This window comes from Botryllus schlosseri, chromosome 16 (assembly GCF_051294905.1).
Source record: "Botryllus schlosseri isolate E-star chromosome 16, Bs_hap1, whole genome shotgun sequence".
Classification (NCBI taxonomy): domain Eukaryota; kingdom Metazoa; phylum Chordata; class Ascidiacea; order Stolidobranchia; family Styelidae; genus Botryllus; species Botryllus schlosseri.
In genome coordinates, this window is record NC_137251.1 from 15,565,153 (window position 1) to 15,593,098 (window position 27,946).

At 41.0% G+C, this 27,946-nt stretch overlaps 3 protein-coding genes and 1 long non-coding RNA gene across 5 annotated transcripts in view; 3 read left to right on the plus strand and 1 right to left on the minus strand.

The window, feature by feature from the left end:
- The window catches only part of LOC145458412 (uncharacterized), a 222,961-nt gene that overhangs the window by 26,708 nt on the left and 168,307 nt on the right, over positions 1 to 27,946 (minus strand). The gene's annotated exons all lie outside the window — the stretch shown is intronic.
- Positions 354 to 10,904, plus strand: LOC145458399 (uncharacterized). The gene is made up of 9 exons (XM_080336757.1): positions 354 to 520; positions 584 to 977; positions 1,607 to 1,747; positions 3,440 to 3,494; positions 4,559 to 4,734; positions 5,298 to 5,387; positions 8,008 to 8,137; positions 8,197 to 8,257; positions 9,735 to 10,904. Exons 1-9 carry the CDS (start codon positions 480 to 482, stop codon positions 9,880 to 9,882), a joined length of 1,236 nt encoding a protein of 411 aa, XP_080192883.1. The 5' UTR covers positions 354 to 479; the 3' UTR covers positions 9,883 to 10,904.
- Positions 12,574 to 19,956, plus strand: LOC145458403 (kynurenine formamidase-like). The gene is made up of 8 exons (XM_080336760.1): positions 12,574 to 12,716; positions 12,926 to 13,130; positions 13,747 to 13,795; positions 13,962 to 14,047; positions 18,300 to 18,558; positions 18,879 to 19,020; positions 19,160 to 19,264; positions 19,756 to 19,956. Exons 1-8 carry the CDS (start codon positions 12,714 to 12,716, stop codon positions 19,771 to 19,773), a joined length of 867 nt encoding a protein of 288 aa, XP_080192886.1. The 5' UTR covers positions 12,574 to 12,713; the 3' UTR covers positions 19,774 to 19,956.
- The window catches only part of LOC145458396 (uncharacterized), a 43,735-nt gene continuing 42,093 nt past the window's right edge, over positions 26,305 to 27,946 (plus strand). Inside the window, exon 1 of the mRNA XM_080336752.1 lies at positions 26,305 to 27,105. Within this exon, the coding sequence (XP_080192878.1) occupies positions 27,103 to 27,105 (3 nt within the window). The 5' untranslated portion in view covers positions 26,305 to 27,102. The remainder of the gene's footprint in view (positions 27,106 to 27,946) is intronic.

Below are 27,946 nucleotides of genomic sequence, written 5' to 3' on the forward strand. Positions count from 1 at the left end.
GAATCCGAGAAAATAATTTTTAATACTTATTCAACCTTATCATTCCTTCTGGATAATCTTGAATGTTCAGCGGATATAGCGGAAAAGTTTTCAAACATCTCGCTGAGTGTCGCCCTCCTTACACGCAGTCACGGATATCATAGCACGTAGTGTACCCTGTACCGTCATAAGTTCAGCTGAAGCATAGCACTTTACAGGATTGTAGATTGCTATGGTAGTGTGATCTGCTGTTACAGCTGAAAATCAGGAAGTTTAACAAGTTGTTACAGCCTATTGTGAATTGCATTTCGACTTTGCAGTACTCCTCCGGTTCTGCTTTTGAAAATTTTTATTGAATCGAGCTGATACGACTACGATCATTTTCACTTTTGCAGTCCAACTATATAGATACTGTAGGTGATAGTTATAGCACTCACAGGCTGCGCACCCGCACAGTGATTCTATATTCTCTTCGTCCGCTATTTCAGAGTATCGGAAAAATGGGAATAGAAGACCTTTCACTGGATGAGATAATAAAGAGGTAACTCTGTGTAAATTTGTTTTTGCAGACTTCAACTTCATTTAGAACGTGTTTGCACAATAGGGGGAACAGTGAAATGTACAGCGACAAGTTGCCAGGCCAGAGAAACCAGTCGTTTCAGTCGAAAAGACGCCCCGCCAGAGGCGGAGGAGCTGGTAGAGGCCGCATCACACGGACAGGGACAATCCAAGATGCAAGACTTTTGATTACTACACGTTCCAAAGCCAAAATAGGGGACGCGAGACAGAAAATCTCGGCAAAGCGGGTTGTTGATGCGCGACAAAAGATCCGAGCGAAACGGAAATTGACTACAACTGCCGATAAGCCCGATGGAAAGATTCCGAAAGTTACGATTTCAAACGACCGTGCGCGAAAGCCGCTGTATCATGGATCGAACATACAATACCATATCACAGCTGGATCAAACTCGAGGTCTCGGTTAGAAAGAAAATTTCCGGTAATTGTACTACACGATTTATAATACGTTATGGAATTGGTTAATATATTCATATTAGAGATACAGAACTTCAAATACAATTCAATTCTTATTTAATATTATCGGCTGACATTCGTTGGTGATAATAGTCAGCAACTAGTAGCGAATTGAAACGAACATTTATTATCACCAAATATTATGTAGCCAGCCTTAAAATTTGAATTATGGAGGTGAGCAGAAAATTAATCAATTTTTATTGGAATTTTCTACCTTCTAGAGTCACTTCATCATACATTATATTATAACATTAGACCTATGTTATTGAACTTACAGATGTATGTGAATATATTGCTGATATTATTATTGCATCGTACCCATTGCAACTTATCATATTTATATTTCTGACAGATAGGCTTGTTTATTATCATTATATTGTTAGTGACCAGCTCACTTAACCTATCGGTCGTATAGGCTAATTGGCTGAGACTTCACAAAAGAATCTTTCTCTGTTAATTAGAGAAAAACTTCAGTCTGTCTGTATTAGGCTATATTTTATTGGTGAAAATTTGTCAATTTCCGGGAGTGGACCAAACAATAAGAGTAGCTTAATATGATATTATCGAATATTCACGATTGTATGAAATTTTCAGACGGTATCCAGAAGAAATACCGGATCAGGAATTCAAATTGCTGTCAGAAACGAAAGGGCTCGCAAAGCATCTCCGAAACCAACACAGAAAACTTTTGAAAGACTGCAAATAACGACAATTAATAGGGAAGCTATGAAAAAGGTATGGATGGCATTTTGTGAATTGCAATTATACCCTTGTGGAATCGGTGTCTGTGGCACACGTACAATAACATAGACTTCATCAAGTGTTGCGCAGAATGCACACGTTGTGTAGCGTAGACTGACGATCTGACAAAAAATTCGTTACCACAAATGCTATAAATTCATGTGGGCTCAAAAGCTTTTGATTAATGTCATCTCATGTATCCACGTTCGCTCATGATGAGAGTCTGCCGAAAAGTTTGATGTGGAATAAATTTGGCAACATGATTAAAGTTTTTGCTGGAATATTAAGAAGAACGAAGCCGAACTTTTCCCAATTCATACCATTCCGAATAGCCACATTTGATAAAAAAATTTTCAGCTTTTCCAAATGAGATTAGAATTACTGAATTCACAAAATCTTGGAATTTGAATAAATTGCGAACTAAAAAGAAACACAACAAATTTCAAGTTGAGTTCATATCAAATCGGAGATGATTCTTAGAAGCATGAGATACATTTCAGTACCGTAGTATATTCACATTGAAATGAACCCAATTATTTTCGGCATGAGGATGGCAAATGTTGGAACGCCAACCTTGACTCGTTTCGAGCTAGACAATTCTGCTCTGGCATTTTCAGAAAAAAACGTAATTCAGATTAGTATTGAAATTTGAGCATATAAACATTACATAATTAGATCATTGATTAGCACCTCTATTTGATCACGATTGTGCTCCACAGATCGTGATCACTGGTAATCATTGGTTAAAAGTTAATCAACGAAAGTTTTTGGATTAACTTGGTGATCAACAGTGATATTACACCATAATATGCGGCGTTCAGTGGTAGGCCTACTGTTACGGGATGAATCGGGTGGCATTGTAACTGGAGGTATACGGGAAATATGTTGTTGTCATCTAGCAGTTGCTACCCTGAAACCTGAATGGCGGTTTTAGGACTGTTTACTACCTTGCGTGCTCTCTTCAACATAAATATTTTGTAACTAAAATGAGCACAAGTAGCGAACGTTCCGAGAAGTTCACAATTGCACTCTCATGGGTATTGGTATTGCGCATACATATAGGGTTATTAATTATTATGAAAATAAGGCGACCGATAGACCAAATGCGATCACAGCCTCGGGGAATTAGAAGGGATTCCTGCCTCCAATCGGCTAGGCTAGCGCAAAACAGATTTTACGCAAAAGTCGTTAAAATAATGAAACCAGGAAAATATTATGAGTGTAATACAGTACAAGCATGCAGTTTTTACAAGCCAACAACCAGAGTCAAAGAATTACAAATTCGTGTTCGGAATTACGGGACAGCGGAGACGTTTCCGTACTTGATAACATTCTGAAGTAAGCACTGCACATTGCAAAATTCAGCAACTGCATAGTGCATAATGACGTAACAAAAGACCCAACGCCGTTTCCTAGGTACCGGCGTCAAATGCGTCACTAATCATTGATTACCTGATTAACAGTGAATCAGCATCCGTGGAATGCATGATGTCATAATGGTGTGATCACTGATTACCTATTCAGTGATTACGTGATAATTTGACCACATCTGAGGAATCGACCCCTAGTTGTCCAAGTCTGAAGTCACCCACCTCATAGTGCTGCAGTGCCCCGCCGGTTAAGGACCACTGATTTAAACTGATCGACTGACCATTCGATCGCTATTATTATAAACTTGTCTTGCAGAAACCATCCACTCGTCGCAGAGATTCTGTTTCTCCCAGGCCTTCGAGACCCATCAGTAAGACTTTGTACTTTTCTAATAGATAGTAAGGTTCTAAAGCTGTATTTTTCAAATGATTGCTGGCATCATTGTGCTATGTGTGGTAGGCACTCAGAAAGTTTTATGCAATGTTTTAGCCCGTCATTTCAAGCCAACAACTGTAAGTAACCAGTGGTACAGGGTCCACTCATTAACAAGTATCGTAGACTTTAAATTGAAAATCTATACATCCAAATTGTTTGCACAATCACTATTTTACTCAGTTTTCGGGAAGCCCAGTCGAGAACTTGTATCACAAAATGTGTGAAGTTACTTTTGACACAAATAAATTGAGGTGACAAAGTACTTTCCTGGGTAGCCTTCTCGAGCGGTTGTTATTTTGGATTGCTTCTACTTGAAACGTTTTTAAGCCAGCTTTTACATTTTCAATTTTGTCAAGTGCAAGGAAACGACAGTATGATGTAGCAGTGTAGTAACATGATTTAAATTGAAAATTGCGTCTATTTGTGGCGTTAGACACAAAGATGCATATTGCAATGAAAGCCACCATTGGCGATTTATCAACATAAGCCTTGTTCCAATCCATTCCGACAGACTACCTGAGTAATTTTCAGACCTTATGTTTTTACTTCTACTTTAACTATTTGACTTGTCTGGATAATCACTACTTTACTATAGTAAACATTTGTAGTGTTCTTCATTTCTACTTTAATTAGTATATTGATGTTCTGTACCTCCAAGAAGCTCTTCACTTTTCTACTTGTACGATAATCGAATATTTTCGCCTCCACATATAAATCACGTCTATCCAACAAGGCAAGATATGGTACCCGACCTTGAAATGCTTTGAAAACATGTTCTTGGCAAACGAGTCTCTGATATACAATTAAGTAACCCAAATTTTTTTTGACTGACACTCGTCAGGGCTGTAACTCGATCAGCTTTATGTACACCGATCAACAGGTTTCCTTAATCCGGGTTTGTTGAATCCCGATGAACGCGATGATCGACTCTTTAATCAATCCAATCCGACTTAATGATAGAAATTCCGTGGTCGAAATTTTCATTTGCAACATTCGCAGGTAAACGTGCTATGGAGGTTGACTCCGACTCTGATTATGAGGAGTACAGGAAATACCGAAAGCAAAGACGACGACAAACCATAGACGACGTCGAGGAGATGGAAGTCACTGAGAAATCCGATCCAATCGACCTGCGACCTATGATATCAAAACAAGCAGAGAAAGCAATGGATCAGGTGATGATTTCTAGATTTTCTCTGCGTGTAGTTGCCGCCTCTGCCTGAACCTGGCATATGCCCAAAGGAAGCATCCTATAGCAAATTCAGTTTTTCTAATTTACATTGTGTCATGGTGTGCGACACGCAAATTGATATGAGTGAATTACGGCAATAAATTTCGTTTAAAAATGGTTGCATTTTTGCTTGTGGCGTATCATTAATCGTGTTTACTTTTGCATTCACTGCTTTCCAACGTATTATCATAAGATTTCAATGTTGAACTGTGTAACAATAAAATCTTATACATATTCCCCATGTTATATCACTTGGAATGTGGAATTGTATGATACGCGGATAGATGTGGTTGTTGATTAACGTCTATATCTCGTAAGCCGCAAATAATAGCTTTTTTCACATTAATTTCCGATTGCCAACGTTGATGGGGTCTAATTGGTGAAGTGTAATTACAATAATCTCAAATCAAGTATCCTCATTGACGAGGATTTAAGCAGGTGTCTCGTGTCACAATGATGAAGACCGCAAGTTTTCATTTTTTTTTCATGTAACTACCTTCATTTTAGAATCCTGCATCCGTCGGTCCTAGCCCCATCGAAGGCACGAAGCTCAAAGTATTTAATCTGCACCCCGTTGTCTCGGAAGATGACATATTGGTGAGTAGATATTTTGCGAGCCGTCTTCCCGACGTTGAGTGGCTTGTTCAGATCATAAGCCATGTCGCAAAATGACACATCGTCTTCGTTGCTGCTCTGCTGTGAGCACTACAGAAAAGACTAATTTCGAAAGTGTTTTCCTGTATTGTAACTAGGGCTGGGCAAAATCGAGTACCTGAGTGATTTGATTCTGAATCACGTATTACGCTTCGAGTTGAGTCGAGTATCCGAGTATCACTCAGTATGTCGTCGTAACATAATTTAGTATGTCATGGTTCAAATACGTATATTTTATGTCACCACAAAGAATATAAGGCCTGTTAAGTGTTAACCGTCACATTAAAGATACTTTTGGTATTTTTCAACCATACCGATTTCATTGCCCTTCTTTACAATGTTGTGGGATGATCATGACATCGGAAATGTGTTAACTCCATTAACGTTCGTAGCTTTGTACTATGTCTCGTATATGCTGCTACACGGCCAATCAAGGTTTCAAGGCTTCCTCAGTGGAAAATAGCATCAAAACTTTAATTTTATTCGGTAAATTAACTTTCAGTTGCGAGGAGCGTATAATTTTAGTACTCGAAAAAATCTTCTTTTACTACTCGACTCGAATCATTAAAATTAATACTCGATTCAGATTCGAGTATTCGAATCATTGTGCCCAGCCCTAATTGTAACACTGTTGTACCTCCTAGTGACAACAGCTGTCATAAAAATGCAAATCTTTCCGTAACATAAATTTGAATAAATTTGTCAGCAAGTACTCTGGCTTCACAATGTTGATATATAAACTGACTAAATAACCTAACTAGAGAGCCATCTTTTCACGTTACGTTGCTGACCTGATCGCTTCCGGCTTCCGCAAATGCGTTGTTTTTGTGAAGTGCCATTTCATAATCATGGTGGTCAAGATCACTGATACACAGTTCTATAAAATCAAGTTGATATCCATAATCAAAAGTCGAATCGTAAGTGTCACACTGTCACTGCCTTGCTGGGCCCCCTTTAGGAGCCTCAGGGTTGCCATACCGTCCTTATTTCTAAGATTTGTCCTTATTTTCGACTTGCGTCCTTATTTTGTCTTATTTTCAACCGCTACAAAACTTCGATCGTTTTCCTCTGGTATCTATGTTGCATGTTGCATAATATTCTAAAATTAAGCTTATTCGTCGAGATTTTATGACATCATAAATGAAAGGAACTCTCGTGACGTACACACCACAAGATTTGACTTCTAAATGGTGAGATAGCTAGGGCAGTGAGTGGGGGTACAGCAGTTTCGGCTGTACCAAGCTACCGCAGCGGACGTCATTTTAGCAGTAAACAGCAGTGCCAGGTTACTGCTGTTTGGTCCACAGCAGAATAAGCTCAAGCTGTGGGGAAACATTTATTGCGTAGTGAAAAAAAGCGCAGTGCAGTCGACACATTGGTTAAAAAGTAGTAAAGCTATAAATCATTGCTAAATTTCTCCAAATTATATTGCACTTGCGCATATAGTTTTAGCTACAAAGAAGACTAAATCTGATAAGTGAAATAAACAGGCGTGAAAACGTTTTTCGTGTCGATTATGAGTGAGAATTCAACGATATCTAACGAATATTGAAGGGCGAGTGTTTCGCATATAGCAATATCTGCAATTGTGACATTAACCTGGAGGCCATAGGAAAGACCGCTACTTCAACTTACATTGATACCCCAAAACACAAGAAGTGTGTCATGATGATTAATTTGAGCCAGTCAATGAATAATTTTTCCACAAGTCGATCAGCACCAACGACCTCAGACTACAAGGCAGCAGCTGCAGAGGGTACCTAGGCATTCTATACTGTCAAACACCAGCAATCATTCCTCACCAACGATTACACATCGCAGTTGTTAAAAGCAATATTCTCCGATTCCAACATTGCAAATAAGTTTTCTTCGGCCAGGACCAAGACGACAAGCATTGTTACAGGAGTTGTTGCTCCATACGCTCAAAAATGATTTGTCTAAACTTGGTGTGCGGCCTTTTTCCATCTTGGTTGACGCCTCGTCTTGACGAGGTGACGAAATTTGGTTTATCACCTCAGGGGGCAACACCAACGGTATTTTTTTTTGGGGGGGGGGCTGACGAAGTGCTGTTTCGGCCCTAAATAAAGGTAAACCTAGAACTGAGCTGTCGCGAGATATTTGAAGCACTTTCTAATAACAGGGAGTTGCTGGAGCAGATTGTTTCTGGTGAAAAGTATGGAATGTGATATGCCACGGCTCGTATAAATACAGTATATGTACAAAAACGCTTTTTCATGCTAATTTAATTTTTCGACTGTCCTTATTTTTTGATCCATGTCGATGGCAACCCTGCTTATAGTGCATGAGCACTGAGCTGTGGAGATGTTGTTTTCTTCAAGGGGCACTGCACAATTTTATCGCATAGTCAGTAAAATTTTAAGAACAAATTTTATTTTTGAACAACCGTAATGAGCACCAATCAATTTCCATGTTGGAAATTTGTGTCTTTTAAAGACATAACGAGGAAAAATTTTGATACCGGTTCGCAGAGCAATCTAGATTGCCAACCCCGGTTCAAGGTGGCAAAGTCCTAACTAATTTTCTTGTGATGTTGTTTTCTCAGGAACTATTCAGCGTGATAGGGCCGGTTCGACGCGCCAGATTGGTCAGGCCTGGCGAGGCTGAAGTCGTGTATATCCGGCATGAGAACGCGATGGCGGCGTACAAGAAATACAACAGCCGCGATCTAGACGGTATGTCAACCACGCTTGGCGGCGTTGATGGGTGATGTAAAAATGTTCGTGTCTTACAGGCCAGCCGATGCAGATCAAGGTTCTTAAAGCGTCAGAAGAGAAACCAAAAGCGCTGTACAGGTTTGTTTTGACCGATCATTTTCAAATTGTTTGCTTCGATTTGATGGAGACGATTTCAGTTTGCACTGCTTTGCGCTTGCAAGACAATTCCATTATCGTAGTGCTTGAGGTATTTTACTGTGATAGGTTTTCTCGATCAAAGACCTTCTTGGAGGTGCATAATTTCAGTGTATACATTACAATTGAATATTGATATTGAAATGAACCTGAATATTTCTGGCTGACGCTGACATTTCCGGCTGACACACGGGTTCATTTCAATATGAGTATACTTTTCGGTTGATTTAGTTGGTCGAATTTTTTTCGAGCATACAATACATACTTATCTCAAAATTACTTTCTATGTTTCTAAATCCGAAGTGCAAAAAATGAATAGTTTACCTAAAACGTTGTCGATGTGGAAGTGGAGTTAGTCTGCAGACATAACCGTTTGAGTATGTAGCGCAAGTGGGTAAAACGTACTCGAGCACTACGAAAAAGTAGAACTACGTTTCTGTAGATCAGGGATGGCCAACATTTTCGGCTAAATGGCCACATGAGATTTACGAACCATTGCGCGGGCCACTTGAATGCTGATATCCTTTTTATAGTCGTCAGATAGGAGCGAACTTGATTAGGTAATGGTAAAAATAGGACTTATATTACTACACATCAAATTCGATAACAAACATGACATGAAAACTGTGTGTACATGCTCTGGCCACTTGAAACGCAAAATTTTTACAAAGGTAATGAATCAATTTGGTCAATAATAATGTTAGTTGCATATATTGTGGGTAGCCTCTGTATACAGCTGGGCTCATCTGGCCAGGACATGATTATTCGATGCTGTACATATCAATATCGAATCTTTCAGTGAACACGCGTCTATCATCGTCTATCATTTTGCGTGAGAGTTTCATCGACGATTATCTTTCTGCGAGTGCAGAAGTTAAGTCGCATGTTGGACGGCACGTTCTCTCATAATTGCGAATATAGTTAGGCTCAATTGCGTAGATTGGGCGTATTTTTTTTTAGTTTTCATGAAAGGGCACCAATACTATAAAGGCTAGCAATCGAGTGACAATAAATCGCACGAAGTGCTAAGAAAAATATCAAGTCATATAAATCTGCCACGAAATATTATACTTTATGTACATTGTTCATGTTCATATAAGATGATCTACGAAAAAAATGTGGATGGCCCCTGGCTACGCCAATGTGTCGGAACTGTTATTTTAGTCATCAACATCCCAAAGTTTGCGGTCAGGCTAATCAAATTTTTGGCTGGTCTTGCAAGTTCACAATAAGTCACGTGGCTAATAATTTTTTTTATCTTATAAAGAATTTCGAGAATTACCTCGCGGGCCACTCGAATCCTTCTCGCGGGCCACGGGTTGGCCGCCCCTGCTGTAGATGGTAGGCCATGCTGCAGCTACTGAACCATTTTCAGTCACTGCCTCAGCTCAACCGACAAATAAATATCTCTTATCCACAGCTGGATGAAAGATATCAAGACCACGAAGAAAAGGTCTGACGTGGCCGACGTGACTGAGCTACACAGCGGCGTTTTGCAGCAAGCGCTCTTCAAAGGTGGCAGCACTGGCACTTCAACGCGGCCCGTGGTTTTTACAGTGAAAATATAATCTCAGGCGCCGATCCCAGTCAACATAGCGCTACTAGGGCTGAGCACGACGAGTCGATTGTCAATTGAAATGATCGTCAATGAGAAATACACTTTTGATATTTCTTGTGGCCGCGGTTTCCTCGAAACTTTGAGTTGGCCGTAAAGCTGCATTCAATCTTTTAGCGCGAGGCTGCTACATTTCCGTAATCAACCCGCGGACGTGTATCAGATTTAATATGATCAAGATCTGTGACCAGGAAGTACAAAACTGGCAAATAGTGGCTTAAAAGTTTTACCTGCTGTTCTGAGGTCGTGATGAGTAGACGAATATTCGACCCAGAATCAAATCAGGCCGGTACGTTATTTTGCCCAGCCCTAAATGCGTAAGCATAAGCATTAAACAATCGATTGAAGCCAGTCAAATTATCACGCTCAGTTCCATTTGGTAGCATATCAATATCCAGGTCCTTTGATGTCTGTCGGATTTGCTCACCCTCGTGTTAAGTGTGGAATGGACGATCGTGTGAAGACCTGCATGTATTTTCGACATTATATTTCCCATAATAGTCGTACTGTCTTTTCATCAAGTGCCGTTCGAAGTTCGTGAAGACAATCGTTGTAGCAAGTTGGCGATAAAAACGTGTATTTTTGTAATGTTCAAGTAGCGAGTACAATTCATATGAAGGTGGTAGGGGCTTCTTTCGGGTTTCTGTTCGTACGATGTGTTGCCATCGCCTTTTGAGTTTGATAAGTTTTGCATGGTTTGTTTTTCTTCAATACAGCCACGTTGCTAGGCCGGATACACTCTTGACTGCATGATTTTTGTCAAAGGCCACTGATGGAAGCGTATATGTATGCTGGTCGCTACTGATGGCTTTATAGGTGCCTTGAATACCTTTTGAATGAGGTCGCGCATTGCGAACTTCCGAAAGCAAACACGGTTATAGTCAATTGCGGTATTATTGCAACCTTCGTCATGTAAGTCGACGAATGTATTTTGCTATCTGCGCATTTCTTTGAAAATAAAACAAACTGATGGAATTCCTCACATGTCTGTTGTTTTGCGGGCACAAGAGTAGCTTGTTCCGTAAAATTGGAAACGATGCCGTTGCTTGTTGAGTGTGGGATTGATTAGGCTGACGATATTTTGGAAATCTAAAAAGAGGACGCTTTTTCAGAAATTTGAGACTTGCAGAATTCTCAAAAACCGGTGAATTTCCCCCCCCCCAAAAAAAGGTCATATTTTCGCTCAGAGCTAAAATCACCGTTTTTCGTTCCGAAATACCCGTCGGAGCGTCACTTCTGTGCTAATTTACGGCATATCACTCGCAATTTGCTCTAAATCTGACCTAAATTTTCAAAAAAGAGGACAAAAGGGCGTCCTCCGAGGACACTTTTAAAAAAGTCAAAAAAGAGGACGTATGGTAACCCTAGTATTGATGTACCGGTATCGTAGGAGTAGTCTTTTGATTGATTCCGTGAGAGGGTTGTTAACTACGGACGTTCGTGGATTTGACATTAGTAGAGCCCGAATTGATTCCTTTTATATCAAAGATCTGCGGACGTAATTTTTCACATCCAAATCCTGTTCCGCATTGATGTTTCGAATCCAGAAAAAATGTCGAATTCCGCATCCGGTAACGACTGAAATATTCAAAGCCGTATGAAAAGTAATACGAAGTTCAGATCTGCCTTGGACAATATTTTACATCCATACAAAAGGTTCATCCATCCTCATTCCTCATCTATGCTGTCCAGTGTCCATGTTCGATTAGGTTTCATGGTAACAGAGAGGTTGGTATAATTTGGGATGACCATATTTCGGAAAAAGAAGGACACTTTTCAAAATGTTCAGACCTACAATACTAGAGTAAAATCCGCAAAAATGGTAAATTTACCACAAAATTGTGGTTGGTTGACTAAAAAAAAGGTCGTCGCCTACGTTCGAACCACAAAATTTTCTGTTTAGCGTCATTTATGCCCAGTTTCACTCGAATCTATCCATCATCTTAGCGCTAAAAGCTGTAAAGGAGACCTGAAAAAGGAGGACAAATCGTACGTATGGTGGGCCTAACCCTATTATCATTCGAAAATTCCATCTTCGAACTGAATCCGCATGAAATCTTTGCGTCCAAATACCGAATCGTGTCATTACATTATTGTATTTTATCATTTCATGCCCACAATTGCCCAGTCACTACAGAGACTGCGTTTCCAACAGTACTACGCGTTGAGAGATGTAGCGGAAATGCACGCCATAGACTTCTCTATGCAGATTGCAGATCATGCGCTGTGGGCTCTGACTATGTAATCGACTCTCACATCAATTGGCTGCAGACCTGCTTGAGCTTGACGTGAGTGATCGCATATAGCTTAGCCGTAAGCTTATTTGCTACTCAATCCAAGGCGTTCAGCTTTACATGTAGGCAATAGGCAATATAGGCATTCGTTACTTCGAATGTGCGGTGGATCATCTGTATATATATAGTAGGCCTATGCGTTCATTTAGTGTTCCTAAGGTTTTAGTGCATCGCGTGTATATAACGATCGGAGATGGGAAATTCCTACCAGGTATCGTGGATTGGGTGATAGGTACCTTACTGCAGTTTCAGTACTGTTGTCATATTTGTGAGGCTATGATATAGGCTGGCTACATACGTATAGATGCCTGAATTCGCTTTGTTAAAAGCAATATTGGTTATATAGGCCACTGAGTAATGAGTATATCCAATAGTTGATATTATATGATTTATATATAGGATATTCCTGATAGAGATAATAATTCGTCTCCGTATACATACGTCATCGCCAGCACAAGCCTAAGCAAGAAGTCTATATATACAAGCCAACATGGTAAGTGATGTTTGGTGATCTGTTTTTTTAATTAAATGACATATTAGGCTCTCGCTCAGCCTGCACGATGCCCAGCCCATGCACGATGCTAACGCAAAATTTATATTGCGTTTGAAAATAGATGGTATGTTCGTCCGCTAATGGGAGCAATATCTCCGAACAACCAAGTATCGAAAACGGATTGCTGCAAAATCTATTATTCTGTTCAGTCATTCGACTCTCACATTAATCATCAATACATGGCGAGTCATTGGTCTCCGAGAAGCGATTGCATTGCCGCATTCATAAGCAGATTGAGCAAATTCACGGACGACTTCCGCCAGAATTTCGAGGGCAGAATTGAGACACTAAGCTACGGTGATTTAGGGCCACGACAGGAAATGGATATCGCATCGCCCAATAACCTTCAAGAAGGTTAGCAATCCTGCATATGCGTTATGCATAGGGCTACCATATGTCCTCTTTTATAATTCCTTGGTATCGAAAAAAAATTCATAAGATGCACAAGGTTTACAGTACACTTGTCAGCACGCCCGATTCCAGCTAAATATTCAACTAGTCGAAAATTCATTGTTTGCTGGTATTTACTGGTAATTTCCATAATAGGCCTATAGGCCTTGTATTAGGAAGACGCCTAAATGTCCTCTTTTTGGGGAATTTGTCCTATTTTTATAGAAATAGTGCCTACCTTACCTAGGCCGTTGCACTGATGTGATTTGATCATGACTTCACAGAAAAGTCATATACACTATAACGACACAACGTGCGTAGATTTGTACTGTATTTCGGATGCTATGATAGGATCAATTTAGGTATCAAGGCCTCGAAACTATAATTCTCATTGATAAAATAACTCTTACTGGAAATGATGCGTAGGCCTATAATTTCAACACTAGAATTTAACTTCTGAATTCTTTCGAAATCTTGGGCATTCGTTGGCGCGGATATATTTAACAGTAGGCTATATAAGAATTGTAATAATAAAGAATCCCCGTATCTTTTGACCGAACACCTTTGTATAATTGTATAGGTGCTCCGATTCTTGTATTCATCCATGGCGGATATTGGACAGAAACAGAGTAAGTTATAATGAATTCCGCACTCAGTGCAACGTAGAGTCGGGCCTACGATTGCGTACTTACTTCGTAGCCCCGTATCGCATGCCCGGTACAATCGTTGCTAGGGATATAGATTTTATAGAATGTTCTTTTTTCCGTTATGCTCATTACCTGTGCTTGCATTCAGGAGAGAAATGTATCTTTGCGTTGTGAAATTCGCTGTCGAGAAGGGATGGATAGGAATCAATGTTGGATACGATCAAGCTCCGGACGGTTGGTTGTTTATGTCTATTGCGTCAACGTGATCTGGAATTATGGAATAATAAGTCGGCGGGTACGCGTATCGGAATCGAATGCTTATGCTAATGCTTAAGCATGACCGTAACTGCCGCACCCCAAACCCCCCAATTGGGGAGGGCCCGAGCTCGAAGGGGGCCCAAAATTATTTCGTGAATTAACATAAATTATAGATTATTTTATAAAAATTTATGCAACTTTTTCAAATTTTTTTCGCGCTTCGCGCGATTTCTAGTTGCCAAATATCTCGATGTTAGGGTACTCTTCCCCCCCACCCAAACAAAAATACGCAAGCTTGATAGAAATGGGAATATCGGCGTTGGCCATTACCGCGCCACGACGCACCAAGACATAACAAGTTTTAGGCCATGTAACGCGCGACTCCAAGAAGTGTGCCAGAACGATCGGCAGCGAGAAAACCTTGGCCGAAAAGGACTGCCCGTATGCTGACCGAAAACTTCGTTATATATACAAAATACATATAGGTTTAATTGTCCATAGGCGCCTAAGGACTGGCGACGAATGTTCCTGTCTTGGCAATCTGAACCTCACAAGACAAATACCATCCCGCAGGGAAAAATACATGCCAGTGAAGAAATACCAATTTGAAATCGTGTGCGTCTTTTAGTTTAGTAGCCTACGTTAGCGCGATTCTATATTTTTTGATATAGCAGACAGGAGGTCACGAAATAACTGCATGTTACGGAGTCATACCAACGGGCCCTACAGTTTCCAAGACACCTCACTCAGCTCTACCGGTAAATCTGATTACGTGAGCAGAGCGGACGAGAAATTGATAGCAATATATATGCAATTCCCGATCTTATTGACAGATTTTATCATGAATTTTCGAAAATTTTCGCGCCTCGCGCTGGCTCACTGAACAGTATGACTAATTTCGTGACAAACGCGAACAACGTGATTGGGGGTACCCTATGGGAGCCTATGGGGGGCGGGTGCTGACGAAGTGCTGATTCATACCTGCCAACGGGTATACGCCCGAAGATGTTAAATTGTTATTGAAGGGTCCTACCTTTTCAAACACACCTCACTCAGCTCTACCTGTAAATCTGATTACGTGAGCAGAAAGAGGATAAAAATTGATAGCAATATATGTGCCATTCCCGATCATATTGACCGATTCAATCATGAATTATAAAAAAAATTCGCGCTTAGCGAGTTTAGGAGAGAATAGCTGGCTCAGTAAACGGCCCCCAATGTCTGGAGTTTATCGGTTTATCATCATATGGTGGGGCCCAAGACCAACGTTTCGGGGAGGGGGGCTGACGAGGTGCTGTTCGGTCATGTGCTTAAGTACAATGCACGAGTATCCTCGTCTTCGAATTACCAAGGAATGGTGGACAGGAATGATAGAAAAACACATTCAAATCGTATATCCCCTGATATCAGAAAATCTTCGAGTGTGCACTATGACCAATTCGCCACCTTTCCAGTTCAAATTAGCGTTCGTGCTGAAATTGTCAGATCGATGCTGACACAATATACCCAGTGCTGCTGTAACATAACTCTTCACACGACCGAAACAGCACTTCGTCACACACACACATACACACACACACAAACACATTATTATTAGTATTTCGTGACCTTCCGTCTGCTATAGTCAAATGACATCGGAATCACCTATTCATACCGGACTAAACTAAAAGAACAACTTGTTTGGTGAGACGCATATTACAGCAAATTTGCATTTCTTTCCCCCGCGGGGAGCATTTTGTACTGCGGGGCTCATATTGCCAGGATAGGACTATTTGGAGTCGGCCGTGTAGCCGCACATCGGCAATGGAAAATTGAACATCAATATATCGAAGGCTTGGGCCAACATGCGGCGATCACTTTCGGTCAAGACTTCTCGCCGTCGCTGCACACTTCGATGAGTCTCATGATGGCGAGAACTTCATATGCCTTGTCTTGGTGGGTCGTGGCGCTGTATTGCCTAACGAAGCGCGTTGAAAGCGCGAATAAATCTCCATACAAATATCGTCTATTGCCGCGGTTCTCAACCGGGGGCCCGCGAAGCATTTTCAGGGGTTACGCGAAACCTCTGAATTTGCAAAATGTTTGATAACCTAATTCAAGACTCACATCAATAGAATGGCCGTCTGGGGTGAAATATCCTACTTTGCAAACTATATAGTCTCAATTTAAAAATTGTCAATAGCCTACTGATTCAAACATATTGCTATTTAGATATGTTCTGTTGGTAGGAGTAGTAAGGCCAAGCGGGGTGACTTCGAGATGTTTGCGAAATCCATTTTCTCCTGTGATATACATAACCACCATTCCAGAATAACTTCAAGATGAGCTGCTGGATAGAAATGACTATATAGGCTGGACGTTATATGTTCAGTTTCTTAAAAATATTTGGTGCGATATATGTTGCGATCATAGCCAAACGTATCGTCGGAAACGTTACGCGATATTACTGCGTTCGCCACCACCTATCTTTGTGGAAATAGATTTCCGGCACTCGTTCATATCAAATTGAAAACGTCGATCTTCAAGACACGATCACGTATTTCAAGAAATGGAGCTACAGAATTCGCTTTGCATTAATAAAAGTCTACCCAATTTATGTGTATAATATGATGTTATTTTCAAGAAAGGATTTGTTGCTGTTTATCACAAGCTCAGTTAATGTTTGTACCAGACAGATTACGGTTGCACGAAAATTGAGATATTCGTACTAAAACGTTGGGGGGTCCGCGAGGGTACGTGGCGGTCCAAAAGGGGTCCGCGAAGACCAAAAGGTTAAGAACCACTTCTCTATAGTATGCTGATTTAGGTAATGATTTTGGGCCCCATTCAAGCTCCGCCATCCAATTGGATGGTTCGGGGTGCGGCCCTCAGTCTCTTAATCGGCTGGCCATTTTTTGGTAATTCTAGATTTCTGAGCGTGCACACCTCTTTTAACAACTACAGTGGATAGTGGGCCTACATTCATATGGCCAGGCAGGTTGGATGATTGAGTTCACCTAGTCGTTTCGACTTCCTCCTTCATATCGCCGTGCAATTCTTGTAGCAATCCGAACTGGCTGACTGGTAACTGATGAAAAAAATGAAAACGATGATGACGTCACAATTGCACAGTAGAAAATATTCAGCTATAATAATTATTATTATATTCTTTATTCACAGTAAGAAACTGGTCAATACACACACAATCCGGGGAGCAACCTGCACCCAACGGAAAATGGCGAGATTGGAGTAAATTTTTCAAAATTTCAGAAATGCAGTCAATTTGTTATTCCTATGCAATACATGGAAAAGTCAGATTACAGAATTGCAGTAGATAAAGAATTGGCAAGGGTTACATAGCAGAGGTAGAGATGATTGAAAATGAAGAATCGAGATTACAGAAATTATGCTGTGATTCACTAGTATAATTTTAGTCCAGTGGTGCATTCAAGGCCTTCCGAAGAATATGCACAGTGCCCAATAACGTGATCTTTTGGATCATGTCGAATCGAACGTTACCCGGAATCTGTTGGATATGTCTCATGAGTTTTTTGCTTACGACCCCAGTAGCGCCAACGACTATCGTTACGATGTTTATTTTGCATCACCACATTTTCTCGCATTCCATTTTGAGATCTGCGTATTTCGACTGTTTTTCTGATTCTTTTTGCATTATATTGTGATCAGCTGGGACAGCCAGCTCAATGAACAAGCATTCTCTTGTCTTTTTTTTAGTTTGATTATCATATCCGGGCGGTTGCTCCTGATTTCGCGGTCAGTTATAACTGCTAGGCTACATCCCACAGAATTTTTACTTGGTCGTTTTCTGTCACTGGTGCTGGGTTTTGTAGTCATACCAATTTTTTGTCGAAGTGTTGATGTTAAAATGTTTGCACAATTCAAGATTATTATTATTATAAATATTACAGCAACAGTGGTGCTTATAGCCTGATTAAGGCTTTGTGCTCCACGACATGATAATTCAACGGTTCAATGCATTTCTTCTGGTCTTTTTACTTCGTTTCTTGCACTATCTCAGGCACGCCTCATCAGTTCTGTTGCTGCCGAATTATAGCTCGGCTCACTAGTTGGGCTTTTTAAGTCACTGCTTAGCAGTGAGGTCGGCGATGAGGAGCCCATATAACCTCCGACACATAGTAGTTAGTCCGAACCGGGATTCGAACCACTGCCACTGGTGTCGTGACGCTGGTGCTTAACCATTCAGCTATAATTTATTGTATTGTTTCAGCGTCCATGACAACAATAGTGAATGAAATTCGCGAGGCGTACGCTTTTATATGCAAGCGATTTCCCAAAAGTCGCCAAATGGTTATCCAAGGACACTCAGCAGGCGCGCACCTGGCGTGTATGATCCTATCTACAGAGTGGGACAAATATGCAGGCGTGAACAACGTTATACCGATTTCGAGATGCATTTTGATCAGCGGTGTGTATGATCTGACACCAGTCGTACATATTGACGTCGGGGAACACTTAAGGCTAACTGCGTGAGTATGGGGAAGTCATCTATCAAAACTATACTTTTCGGGCTTTTTTACATTACGTCGCAATATATCCGTAAGGTCGATTATTTGGTTCGGCTGGAAATTTTCTTACTGCATTCGCGTATGGCGTATGATGTATTACCTATTGATGAATTTAGTTGTGCCCGAATGACGAACTTATGTACTTTCTCCACACAATTATATTGTTCTACTTGATAACTTTCTGTACGTATTGCAAAAAAATACCGACACAACTAATGTCATTGGATTGAAATATTATGTCCGGGAGAATATTTTCATTGCATCCGGTGTTCATTTTACAGGAAAGAGATACACGATTTTAGTCCTATCAGGCACACAAACTCCGCTCTACGCACGATTCGACAATTTAGTACCGAAGTAGTGTCCGTGTTGGCTCAACATGACCCTCCTATATTCAGTGGAAACGGAGAACAGTATATTAAGGTAGGGCAAAATTTGCTAGTGAAATATTGATTCGAACATAGGCCATATTTCACTAGCTTTTGTCAAATCGCGGATCATTACATCTGGGATAGCTTGAGAATATTCAACGATTTTTAAAATTTTATGATTTCAATGTCAGAAATTAAAAGATGGAGGGGCCGTGGCCGAACAGATTAAACTGGACAGATTTGATCACTTCGACATCATCGAAGGTCTGAACGACCGAGAACACCCAATTCATAAGGTTTGTGAATAGCCGCATGTCATACTTCTTCACCATAATAATACTAAGTCGAGAATTGTCCACAGAGCGCGAAATCGCGAACGCAAGTATGCTATCGTTCGTTATCACATTAAAATGGAGCAGTTGCACGGTATTCAACGGCAATAGTGTAGGACTATTCGGCTCCGTCGTTCGTCGTTTCTTCAGCAACCATTTTAGCGATGATTATTTCGGCGACTAGAGATAACGATACTGGTAAACATGAACAATTGAACATGCGGGGTCAATTTGGCGCAAGAAAGGCGGGTATTTTATGATCAGGTCATTTGGTATGGTACTTCGCATTCGCATGTTGGCCTGAACTTGGTCTGTATATAGTCTGTTTATGTATGGCGTTGCGGCAAAACGACCAGCGCTAGAACCGCCAGGGCCGAAATAGAGGCGGCCGCCATTTTATGTATCCAAAATTCCCAATGCATCAAGCGTCAAAAAATCTATTTGTCTATTTGCAGATGTTTCTGGGTGAATAGTAACGGAATTTACATCATGCGGTCGACTCTTCGATTCAGATCATCATGTAAAGTTTCGTCAGAGCTTCTACACACGTTTATGTGTTACCTCACTTCGCAGCAGCTATCACTGTTCAGTGTTCATGTTCAGTGTTCAGTTCATGCTCGATGTTCAATGTTCAATTGTTAATGCTGTGCACCTGTCTTATGTAGTCATTGTCTACCTATACGGCAATAGTCCTTAACGGTGTTCCATGGAACATTTGGGGTTGCCTGAGCCAGTCTCAGGGGTTGTTGTTGTTGTTTGTGATAATTATGGTGTTTGTCAATGGTCAATTGGTCATTTACACCAGGGCGATATTCCTTATTTTTTATTCCGTAATTGCCCACTTGTAGCACGGCCCACTTCTAGGCTTTCGTAAGACATCGCTTATGCTGTGAGTGGATGAGATGGCGAGGAGCCTGATAAACCTCCAACACTTAGATAGGAATTCTGGTGTCGACCTTTGTCGGACTCGAACCCACAACCCATTGAGAGATAGAGAGAGAGTTATTTTCAAACAACCAAAATACATAACAGCAGACGGCAATGATGGTGGTACAGAAAATATGCATGCACAGAATTCGGTATTAGATAGGAATGATCGATGCGACCCTGAGGATCAACTAGTCTGATCACACCCGCATCGAACAGATACACTTGACGCTATACAGTATGGCTGTAAAACATGTTAGTTAAAAACAGAAAAATATAAAGATAGATTAAACCAGTGGTTCTCAACCGCCGGTGCCGGTCCGCGACGACATTCCTGCCGGTCCGGCAGGCATATTATAATTTTATACTTTAATTTCAAGATGCAATGTTGAAGGCTTGTTCATTGATAAAATAAATAAAACATCAAATTTTAAACTGATTCACAAATTCCTGAGGTAACATTAGGGCTGAAAACATGTTCGATTTGACTTGAAGTTCAAGACGTGTCATTTCACGACATGCGAGCGACAAGTACACAGAACAGATACGAGCCGACTCATCGCTGAACAGCGCAGTTTGATCATTGGTCTTCGATTCATTCATTTTGTGCAGGACCGTAACTGGGGCACCACAAACCGCCCAATTGGAGGGAGGCCGAGCTTGAATAGGGCTCAAAATTATTTCGCAAATGAACATAAATCATAGCGTATTTATTTGAAACTTTTTCTAACATTTTTCAATTTCTTTTCGTGCTTTGCACGATTTAGTATCCCTAAATGTCCTGCTTATTAGGTGCCCTTTTCTGAGAAATACGTAATGATTTATAGGTATTTTAGCATCAGCCATTACCACGCCACGACGCACCAACACATAATGAAGCTTAGGTTAACATGGGACTCCTAAAGGTGGGCCAAAAATTTGGCCGCGAGAAAACTGCTTCACTCGTGAATGATCGAAAAGTTTCGTTATTGGCGCGATTAAGCTACGTAAACTCTCTGCTTACGCTGAGTAGAATGGGTGTGCTCACAAGTACAGGTGAAAACATCCACCCAACGGTAGGGTCTGGGGGTGAAGCCCCCGGAAGTTTGACATATCGCCCTGTGGGGACCCCAAGACCAGCGTCTTTGGGGATGGGCTGACGAAGTGCTTTTTCGGCTCGGATTTGCGGATGGCCGGTATAGCTGCTGTAATGTGTTTTCTTGCAGCACGCATTGTATTTGTATAGGTAGTTGCCAGAGTAGCCTGCGTCTGGTGGCAGTGGGCAATTAGCAATGTAGCACGACAAGGTGCTTGGTTCGACTCCGATACGATTCATCTCTCGATATTGTCAAAGAGAATAACATTATTTGAGTTGGCGTGGTCGGTTAAACAGTCGGCCTTCGGCGCAAAAGACTGTAAAGGACTCTCGGCGGTACCACGCAGGCATTTTAACGTCGACTCGGCAGACTCACTACCATAAAATCACATGGATGCCATTATGAATATAATTAAATACGATCAAAACCCTCTAAATGTCACTCTCCACCACCATATAATTGCAAAAAACGGTTGCATACATTAAATTTTGGCTTCATTTCAATTTTGAAAGTTCACCAGACAGACATTTTTTGAAATTTTACCGGTCCGCGAGGTGAAAAAGGTTGAGAACCACTGGATTTAACGATGGTAGCAAATGATCAATGAAGCAATGTCTGGGCGCGGTTGGGCAACAGTGTTGTTGCTTTGGAGTATACCACTATATACGCTTTCTCGCCAGCTAGTCTCAAGGGTTCATTGGAGGACAAGACGGACGTCGGTCATACATTCATACATAAGATTTGTGATGATACGATACGACCGCTTTGGTCATCATTGGTGGCAGGTAATTTGGCTCGAGCAGTAGATGAATTGTAAATGTTCTGGTGGTACGTGTGCAGTGTGCAGTGACGTACGCATGCAATTTATTTATCAATCGGAATCACAATGTTGCGTTTCGACCGAACAAAACGATTACACACTCTCCAAGGTGAAGCCTCGCATTTCTGAACTGGTATCTGAAAGGAAATAGCACAAGTGACACCGATTTGCAAGAAATGTTCAATATAGAAGTTTTCGTTTTGTTTGAATATGATATTTTAATCGTTTTGTTCCTCTAACACTCTGTTCGTTTACAGTTCATTTTATTCGCCAGAGATCTATAGTAGGCCTAATTACCAAATTATAACATGTATGTATATTGTGCTATCTTTTGGTTTTTATGACGCAACGAAAATTTCGGGCTCCATGAAGGCCTGAAGATTATCGTAGGTGTTCCGCAGGTAGAACCACTGGTCTGCAGAATCAATCGCGCATGGCAAACCTGTGTGAAAAATCTGCAGGCAAATGAGATAATATTGCAGCGCCTGACGTGTAAGTCGACGAATGTATTTCGCTATCCACACATTTCTTTGTGAAAAGTACACAGTGGACAGTGATTGAATTTCGCATATGTCTGTTGTTGCGGACTCGCGGGTAGCATTAAAACTCAACTTGTTCCGCAGGATTGGAAACGCTGCTGTTTACTGAGTGGAGTATTAGTGTACTGTACCTGGTACCTGTAATCATTCGTCTTGAGTAGCCCGAACCGCGTTCACGTAATAAGGTGTCGACTGTCGAAGTTTGGACGAGAGGCCACGTTACGAGACTTATTTTGACCATGCGTGAGTAGCGAATTACCGTCGGAGCAGGGTATTTGCGAATAGGCTGGGCACAATGATTCGAGTATTCGAATCTGAATCGATTATTAATTTTAATGATTCGAATCTTGTAGTAAAATACGATTTTTTCGAGTACTGAATTTATACGCTCCTCGTCACTGAACGTTACTTTATCAATGAGGATTATAGTTTCGATAGTATTTTCCACCGTAGAAGCCTTGAAACCTTGATTAGTCGTGTCGCAGCATGTTTAACACATAGTACATGGCTACGAACGTTGCTGGAAATAACACTTTTCCGCCGAGCGAGATAGTGTAATGGTTATGCGTCCGGCTTCTCGAGCGGTAGGTCGTGGGTCAAACCAAAGACTCGAAAAATGGTATCCGCAGCTATCCTGCTAGGCGCTCAGCAATCACGGATAGCATGGAGGAGAAAAAAAAAGCGGGGGCGCAGACTAGATGACCTCATGGGGCCGTATCGCAACTCCGTCGTCAAAGCACCTCGATGGTGCAGGCGAAAATGAATATCATATCTCTCTCTCTCTCCCACAACATTCTCACAAAGTTCAATGAAATCGGTATGGTCGCAAAATTACCGAAGCCTCTTTAAAGTGATGGATAACACAGTATATGCTTCTGTTGGCATGCAAGGTTCATATTTTAACTTTGACATGTGATGCTCGAATACTCGACTCGAAGCAAAATACGTGATTCACTCAGGTATTCAATTTTGCCCAGCCCTATTTGCGATTCCGTCTGTCTGTCAAAGATGAGAGCAGATTCAGAATTTGCGTCGATATCCAAGTCCGGTAATGAATGAAATTGTATTTGGTAGTCCCGTGAAAATTGTAAACTATTATAAGTTCAATTCTACCTCCGACAAAGTTATAAATCCGGTCGAAATCACCAAATTCATGCTCATATTGCTCATCTCTGTTGTCGATGTCTAAATCAGAGTGTTCTAAGGTAGCGCACAAGTCGTGAATGATTCGAAAATTCTATCTCCAAGCTCTGAAACCAAATACTGAATCGATTCATTCAACAGAATAAATATTGTTTATCATTTTCGTATCCAGTCGCCACAGAAACTGTAGGCCTAGACATGGAGATAGCGGAAATGCAAGCAATAACGTGTATGACGATCAAACGTGACTTCTATGTTATTAACGGATTTTCTGACATGAGTTGGCTTCAGACCTGCCATGAGCTTGATATGTGAAGCGTTTCGCATGGCCGAGAGCATTTTTAGTGCTACTCAATCAAGGAAGATCACTGATCAGCTATCACGTGCGGACTTTTTTACTTCGATCGTGCGGTGTATCAATATTATGGTGGGCAAGTGTGCTTATATAAATGTTCATCATTTGAGTACATCGCGTGCACGTGACGATCAGAGACAGGAATGCCTCAGAATTATTTATTAACCAATGGCTGAGGCCCGTAGGGGAATGTCACGGCATTGCAGTTGCAGTTGTAATTATTGTAATGCTGTGCAATTTCTATCCCTAATGGTGACGACGTTAGGCCTTTATTGTTGGAATACGCACTAACGTTACCATCCACAATATTTGGAACTGTGCTTATGTTACCGTATGTGATTTCATGTAGCATCAAAAAGAAACTGTGCTACAGCGTTTGACAATTGCTATAAATCCATATGACTATGACTATACGCTAATAATGCATAATCATTACAAACCGTCTCATAAATGGAAGGGTGTACACCAGGGGTTGGCAAACTACGGCCCGCGGGCCGCATGCGGCCCTCCACACTGTTCTGTGCGGCCCGCGAGAGTCTAAAGAAACTTAATAAAAAATATTGATAAAATGCGTACTAAAAATCTAATTAATGCAGGGACTTGATTAAACTTTTTAGTATATTTCACCATGATAGTTTTAAGGAAGTGGTTCTTAAACTAGGGGGCGTCCCCCCCTTGAGGGCGTGAAAGCATCTGATGAGGCGTGCGAAGCTGAGATCAACTGAAAAATTTGTTAGCGCTCCGCGCGATTTACATTCGTTCCACAGTTATTGCTCTGTATTTAGTTTGAATTTCACATTTCAAAATCCCTCATCCACAGTAGTAGCCTTCCATGCCACCTAATTACCCGTTAGGTTGGCTAACATCCTGGTTGCGTTTTGTGATATGACGATAAGGGGGACGCGAAATCTTTCACCATCATAAGGGGGCGTGAGTTGTAAAGTTGAGGACCACTTTTCTAGGATAAATAATGCACATATTATATTTTATGTTCAATGTCTGGTGCGACAGCCCGATATTAAAGCCCACGTAGCTTGAAAGGTCTCAACTGCTAAACATCACAGAAATTCTGGACGAGATTGACGCAATTCGGATCACGAGTGTGTGTTCAGATTGGCAACTCCAGTTTTAATTATTTCAGTGATATGCTTGTAAAAAACGATTCGCACGTGCATTAGGTAGATTCGTTCTCTGTATTCGTAGAGTTAGGGTATTTAAATTTTATCTACACACAGTAGAAGCGTGTTTGAGGCTAACATGGCTATGATGCTGTCAGCATTGTGTGTCCTGGAGCTGAACCAAAAATGGAATTGGCAAATCTATGAACAGATCGCTGCTGACAGATTTAAATTTCAATCCTGTTCTAAGAATCGGGACCACCGACTTTCATCTCTATAGTTTTAACAAATTGGTCATTGAAGTCGACCAGCCTATGAAATCTCGCCACTGTTACTGACGCATGTACGACAATAGCAAAGCAATGCTTGGTTTCTTTTAAATAAGCATCTCCATGTCCTCATTATATAATCAAATACCAACATTGCGTTTTCGTTTATAATCCCAATTTTATGTAGTGCGGCCCGGGAATGAATTCGTATGTTGAATGCGGCCCGCGAGCTCAAAAGTTTGCCCACCCCTGGTGTACACTGTACGCCACGCTGTCGAAATACGAGCCGTGGAGGAAAATAATGCCCCACGTGCCTGAAAGAGAATATTTTCTTTTGTTTGGTCTGCTAAGTGTGAGCGATTCCAACATCTTTCGAGCAGCGACCAAGTCGACTAAGATGATTTTACAACCACGCAGGTGATATTTGAAAAAAAAGTGTTTTTTTTAACACTCCTGAGCTACAATCATTACCTTCACGATAAAACAACATGCTTCAACAAAGTAATTATTAACAATGGTTCGCCTGAATCTAACTCACGTAAAACTCCTGACGTCCTAACTATGAGGCATGAACAATGAGCATGGCTTTGGATGTATAGTCATTTGCCCTCATATCTGGGTCTTCTGGGAGAAACAACCTCTGCATACAGGTATTAACTAAGAGAAAATTTCGCGCTTGAAGCAACTAGAAAGTAACTCCACACTGATTTTCATAAGTTACCCTTACTAAAAACACTGGTTGGTAACTATTTCCGTTCGTTAGTAATCGCGGCCATACCGTTTTGACTGGGATGTATGGAGTGGAGGGTAGTGAGGACATTACCCACATAGCTAAGATGGGTCTCAAGGTTTAGTCCCCCGGAGTTAAGGTTGATTACCTTATGCGGGCCATCACGGCCATTGTTTTCGAGGGTTGGATGTTAATTTGAACCAATTGAATGTGATTCACGATATTATATGGTTGCACTGTCAAAAACGCAACCAAATATAGCCGAACTGGTCGCAAAGATCAGCATCTACACCCTTTGCAAGTTTAAATTAACACCATCAAAGTCAACGTACACTTTTGGGTTGATTTTGTATGGTAGACCGCGAGTCATTTAAAAAATTGCTAAGTATGACCGTTTCGGGAATATTTTTGCTAAGTTCGAGAACAACCGGCGTGGAGTGTAATTGTGGTATGCCTGAATTCGCCTGCTTCACTGATGAACGGTGTCTTCCGTGTCTAAAGTGCTGTGTCCAAAGCGTGGTGTATCCAACTAATTCCAACTTCGACACACATAATATTACATGTAACTAAATGAGCACACGAAGCCGAAACCTAGTAATAATCACATTGGTATATATAATTAACGATCCCTAAACGACACATGAAATTCCGCCACCTTACTAAAAAGCGATAATATATTCACTATGTATTGCGTGCCCAACAGTTGATATTTTTTATAGGCGATTCCTGCGTCGCTGATGCGTGACATAATAGTATAATTCATCTTACACGTGCTGTGTGCTTCGTCGCTGGAATAAGTTGAAAGAAATTTTACATCAAGCAAACATGGTTCGTATAGTGTCAATGATCTATTTCAATTAACTTTTGCGATTAGGTTATATACTATACACCGCCAAATCCAAGCGCAGGTTTAAATTACGATTGGATGTTGTGTTTGCTAGTAATAATAGATCGTCTGTTCATACACGCATGCGACAAATATTGCCGAACAACAAAATATCGACAGCGTTGTTGTTTGAAGCTGTCATATATCGCGGTTGTTTATTCCAGTGGTTCCCAACCTTTTTCGACTCACCCCCTTATCAATCTGAACACAAATATTTACGGATCCGAAACAGAGGACATATAAACGGGAAATTTATTCACCTAACTTTGATCGCTGGTGAATTTACTAAGAAAGGCCATTTTACCGTGGTGATAGGCAATGTTCCCTCTAAGCTGCGCATGTGCGCAAATGCGCAGTGCTGACACCGTCTCTGCGCACAGAAAATTTAAGTTGCGCACAAAAAATCCGAAGTGATGACCTTTTTTTAGTCGCTACTCACTGTTGTTCAAGTGTTTGTGCAGTGAGTTGGTGAGTGTGCGCAGACTCGTCAAAAATTAGAGGGAACATTGGTGATAGGTACTCGTAAAATCGGTTTCTGCGTCTACTTTCCGATGAGTTGACTTGTTTTCACTTCATATGCGGAATAGGCCGTCTTCACGTGCATTTTTGGCAGTGTTAATTAAATATATCTAACTGAACTATGTTAACATTTTCGCGCCTTTCGTATTTTCGTCGCCTTGTTTCTAATACCGAATACTGTGCATGCATATTTTCTGTACCACCATCACTACCGTGTGCTATGTATTTTGGTTGGATGAAAATAAAGACTCTCTCTCTCTCTTT